Genomic DNA, 5463 nt, shown 5'->3' with positions numbered 1-5463 from the left:
ATAAACCGAATGTGCTCGAGGTAGCAGTCTTGCCACTAAACTCTTAAAAGATGATGAACCTCTAGCATTGGGTCTTGCTTGGTATTCAATCTTTGAAAAGCCACCTTTGATTCGAGCGCCACCATGAAAAAGATGATAATTTTTAGTTATCTGAACATTTCCCCAATGTGAAATTTTTATTTCTCGCACCAGCTCCTTGACAACTGCAAATAGTTGGTTATCAAATGATTTTAGCACATTAGCATCATAAACTAAGAATTTTAGCAATCGGTACCACGGTAGAAGGCAGCACCCAAGCTCTGAAAACCTTCCTAGCCAGCGTTATCCCATATCTGCAACGTGAACAATCTATCCTCATACTGAAACTCTTATTTACATATTGATTCATCAGCAAGTTTTTATCCACCCCACTATTGCCAAGGATGACAACCTTTAACAGAGTTCTTCTGCGGGCTGACATGATGAGCTCGAGCTTATGTTGAATGAAGATGGAGTCGAAAAGATCTAAGCTGATTCATCTATTGATCACCCCTTGCAAATCTCGAAAACACATGCTCGAGCCTCCAGGCGGTTCAATGATACAGCTAGGTGTCAAATCCTTCTCTGTTTGGGCTACGTGTCTCTCTGCTTTCTAAAAACATTTTCTTGGAGTTTGTCCATTTCACCCACAACACCGACAGAAAAGATGCGGAGAATGAGCCTTTTATTTTGCTGGATGCGCAAGTGCAAGAATTGCAGCAACACCGCCAACTGCCCGGATGCTATCTCCTTGATTTCGTGGATTTACTTGCCCCAGAATTTTACGATTGTGCCAAAATGTTCATAGGCTCTTCCTGGCACCAAACAATCTCTGCATTTGAATATCGATTCAACTCCCGTTGGACCAGATCATATAGGAATGGGCATAGTTGCTCAACCCGACAAACAGCGACATCTTCCCTTTGAAATCTCTGTCTTTCCTCATCCAGCTCGTAATAAATCTTTCCAGAGTGATCATTCTGATCCCTAATGAGACATATAAATCGGGTTCCCTGCTTGTCGAATTCGGGACGACTTTGCATGTCATCAAATTCAGACAGATTTGATTTGCAGTCCTTGTGCCGAAGAAGATTCTTTGGAGACATGACAATCAAAGGATGCTCTGGACCCTGGCCATCATATCCATGAGGAAGAAAAACAACAAGTCCAGATTGGCGAAGCCATCTCGATTTCCCACTGCTTATGAGCTGATGAAAAATGACTTGGGCACCATTTGCAAAATTACCAAATTAAACTTCCCACAGGACCAATAAATTGGGATTCTCTATTGAATAACCCAATTCAAAACCCAGGACACCAAATTCTGACAAAGAACTGTGGCTCACAGTAGACATCTCCTCAGGTTGAATCATGATAACATGGTAAGTAACTTGAAGTATTTCATTAAAATAATACCGTGAACCAAAAGAACTTGTAAAAGAATTTGATGCCTAATGCATGCACTACGAACCATCTGAAGAATTTGCCACACCATGAATCTCTGTAAATCTCAAACTCACCAGGACTCCACCGGCATACAAGGACTCCACCGGCATACAAGGTTTAGGTGGATTGTAGCCATTTAAACACACATTAAATATCCCCTGCTTCTGCACATAATCTTGCAACATGTTCTCATTCTTCACCAATGTAACACACCTGGAAACTTGCAACATCTCTCTCAAATATAAGCCAGTCACTGATAATGAATTTTGATGAATATGACAGCTGTGTAAGATTGGCTGTGGATTCAGACAAATTCCCCATTTCGTAGCACGCTACGAAATCACTAAAACAGGCTGCGCTGCGAAACTGCTAAAGGATTCATGCGCTGCGAAAACACTTTGTCTTCAAGCTAATCTGAGCAAAATTTTGGAAACAGAATTTTCAGTGATAACAGTGGCTCCACTTGGGATAGTGTGCCCTTGTGGTACACTAAGAACATGCAGCTCCAGTGCCTTATCCATTTGTGACAAACAGAAATTTGCTTGACGATCATGACTGTAGGAGAAAGAAAACTACTTCTACTGAAAAATGCTCAGTTGACCTTGAGCTTATTTGTATCTACCTACCTACCTACCCTAACAATTCCAACTTCCCTCAGCTCAATCAATATGAAACTTCCAATGCAGCCAATCCTCTGTTTTATCTGATACTTGATTTCTTTGACTGCATCGGAATTCAGAGCCAATATGATGGTGTGATGACCGCTGCCACTGCAATTGTTTCTGATCTTTATAGGAAAACTGAAACACTGGAGAGTAAAACTCTTCCATGTAATCAGCTATTGGATCCCAGAACACATAATCAGCTTGATTTTCTTTGTAACTTTCCAGCTGTGCAAACTGATCTTCAACCACAGTGTTCAGTTCCTCAATCGTGAAAGAGAAAGGAACCAGCATTCTCTCCTTGCATTCTGCCATAGAAAACCTCTGAAAATAATGATCATGATCATGAAAATTATATGCCTGAATTTGACCTTCTAAATCTTCAATGTCTTTCTCAATGTCTTTGGCCAATTCATGAAAAAATTTCATTTTATCCTCTGCCTTGCAGTCAAAAGATTTTAGATATGAGGACAAGGACAAAGAAAAATATTCATTTGTTTCTTCTTTGCTATAATCGTTATTCCATTGTTTAAAATCTGCAACTGAGGGAGAATCTGCTACCAACTCTGGCCTATCTATCCATTCCTCCAGGAACATAAGCCAAAAGTCTTCAAATGACTTAATGGATTTAGGAGGAAAGCTTTCAATCCATTGTTTACATTTCCCTTGAAGTGAATCATAGAATAACATAATGCAAACATCCTCATGTTTAACTCTAAGAAGCTGTGTAAATTCACAAAAATCTGATATATGATTCAAGGTTAAACTTAAATCCTCTCCGTTGAATTTTGGACCATTCCTTAGAAAGTATGCATCCTTGGGAAAATGATTTGGGAAACCATGAATTCCTGAGAAATCTATGCATGCATACCTTGAACAAAGAAGAGCAGCTTCTGGGTCTTTCATAACTCCAGTGGAATCACCATGAATATATAAACCTTGAATTCTTCAACAATGGAGTCGCCAAGGTAGTTTTGCAGCCTTGAAAATCATTTGAACTCCTGCTACCTTCAGAAATTCAATCTTAAGCTCCCGGCAGACGCACCAAAATGTTATCAAAAAATCACTACTGAGGGCTGCAACCAAGCAAGATTTCATGTAACTCTTTCAACCTAACTTTAGATCAAAGCTTAGCCTCTTTGATCAGAGAGGGCTCTCTCACAAACTCTTGATAAAAATCATTCACTACAACAGATGGCTAACTCTTTACTCAGTCATGAAAGCAAAAGCTGGTTGGAAACATATCAAACTGGTTTTCATTGGGCTATGGAGTCTCATATACTAAGTTAACAGGAAAAACATAGTCATTTCATGGAAGTCAAGGCTCTTTGCATTACATGTCAAACATACTCCATCAAAACCACAGCTTGCCAAACACACAGGAAGTCAGAGCATAAGATTATGAATTCTGAGTGATTGTGTTACAACAAGGCTGTAAAAGAACATAAAATATAAAACACCATCATTATATTTGAACACAATAATCCATCGAGAATCATGAGAAGAAATCAACACTGTTTTACTATTACTGTCACAAGTCTTACAATGGCCCAAATAACTCTGTTTATCTATAAAATGTCCAACCCCTATTACATTCATCTCTGATCAATATATAGGAACACACTATCTCCCTAGAGCGAGCTCAAAGGGCCCTATTAACTACTCCTATATGCTATTTAACTAATTCATTAATTACAAAAGTGCTGAGTTGTAAATTACATAAAGTCCTAATCAAACTAAAACACTAATTCCTTTCTCCTCGTAATATGATTCTTCTTGGATGCTTGACAGCTGTACATTTTCTCTTGGGCTGAGATGGCTGAGCTAAAGATGCAACGAACAAGTTAACCTTGGATGCTTGAAAGTGCTGATGGCTCATTAATCGATTAGGATAAATGCCCTATTTTTAAGGTCTCTGTCTCCTACCATCTTCCGAAAGTTCAGCAACATGTCCCAGCTCTTTTATTGACCCCAAGTATGGAATGCTGCCATGTTTCTAATGTGTTGTAGGTTATATTGATGGACAGGTGTCTCTCTTCCCCAACTCCCGCTCAAACTGTTTATTCTGCATTGAAAAATATCACCTACAGCAGTTTCGTAGCGCGCTACGAAACTGCTGTAGATAACCTCTATTTGTTCCGTAGCAAATAAATCTTGAGAATTCCTGTGTGCTCTTAGCAAGAAGTCTGAATGGAGTCCAGCTCTGCAACCAGCTAAAAGGTGGGCATTTAAGCAACCCAAGTCCTTGTATACCCCTCCATACTACTGGAAATTTTGCTTCAGAAGTCCTTCGTACCACCTCTAAAGCTGCAACTTTCAATAGAAAGAAAACAAATTGACCTGTAGTTTCTCTTGTTACTTGTTCAATATCAATGCTACTATGAAGAACGTGGACTTTGAAACACATCCTAGAATGTGGCTTGAGGAAGGTAACACTCTGATTTTCTTATCTTGATCTACTTCCCCAGGCCTACAAAACCAGGGCTCGCTCCACTTCACAGTCTTCATTACTGAACCTCCTCTTTACAATATTACTATATTCTGCATAACACTGGGGCTGGTACAGGTTCCTACAAAACATAACTTTCACTTAATTTCATTGCAGTTGTAGTATGGGTGTTGTAATGATGTCATGTACTGCCGCATAGTCATTGATCCATTATCATCATTATTTTAAAGAAAAACAGCCATTGCTGCTCCAGAGACCGATAAGTTGGTAAGAAAACCAATAATGTTATTCTTTAGGTCTTGCTCCTGCACTCGAGTTCTCTAGACAACGAGGTGCATAGATATTATAATGTCAATCTGCAGAAAAGGGAACAGAAGCATAAAGATCTTTAGATCCTTCTGGCAGTGCAACCTTCACAATAAGTTTATCAATGACCACAACACTGAATGAAGATGCAAAAGCAATATTAAGATAACCCCTGCCATCAGCTGCTTGGAAGAGAAAATCCTATAGGGATAAGCCTTAGCCTATTGTACAAGTGGCTTGCCAGCCTCCAAACATAGGATATCGAGGTTCAATTTCCAGTTCTGTTTTTCTAGAGTCAGCGTTCAAAAGTGAGGAAGAAATATTCCCAATTTCATCTTGGTAATAAACCGAATGTGCTCGAGGTAGCAGTCTTGCCACTAAACTCTTAAAAGATGATGAACCTCTAGCATTGGGTCTTGCTTGGTATTCAATCTTTGAAAAGCCACCTTTGATTCGAGCGCCACCATGAAAAAGATGATAATTTTTAGTTATCTGAACATTTCCCCAATGTGAAATTTTTATTTCTCGCACCAGCTCCTTGACAACTGCAAATAGTTGGTTATCAAATGATTTTAGCACATT

The 5463-nt window shown here is 39.2% G+C and overlaps 1 protein-coding gene across 1 annotated transcript; it reads right to left on the bottom strand.

Annotated features, from left to right (window-relative positions):
* Positions 1-800: 800 nt before the first annotated feature.
* Positions 801-1785, bottom strand: LOC149205029 (uncharacterized). The gene is made up of 2 exons (XM_089397276.1): positions 1678-1785; positions 801-1148 (listed from the first exon to the last, which is right to left on the bottom strand). The coding sequence occupies exons 1-2, from the start codon at positions 1783-1785 to the stop codon at positions 801-803; spliced, it is 456 nt and encodes a 151-aa protein (XP_089253402.1).
* Positions 1786-5463: the final 3678 nt, after the last annotated feature.

The sequence above is a fragment of the Pinus tabuliformis genome, chromosome 1_2 (assembly GCF_031772625.1).
Source record: "Pinus tabuliformis cultivar Carrire ecotype Pingquan chromosome 1_2, CPIR1, whole genome shotgun sequence".
Taxonomy (NCBI): domain Eukaryota; kingdom Viridiplantae; phylum Streptophyta; class Pinopsida; order Pinales; family Pinaceae; genus Pinus; species Pinus tabuliformis.
This window is presented reverse-complemented; position numbering and strand designations above follow the sequence as displayed.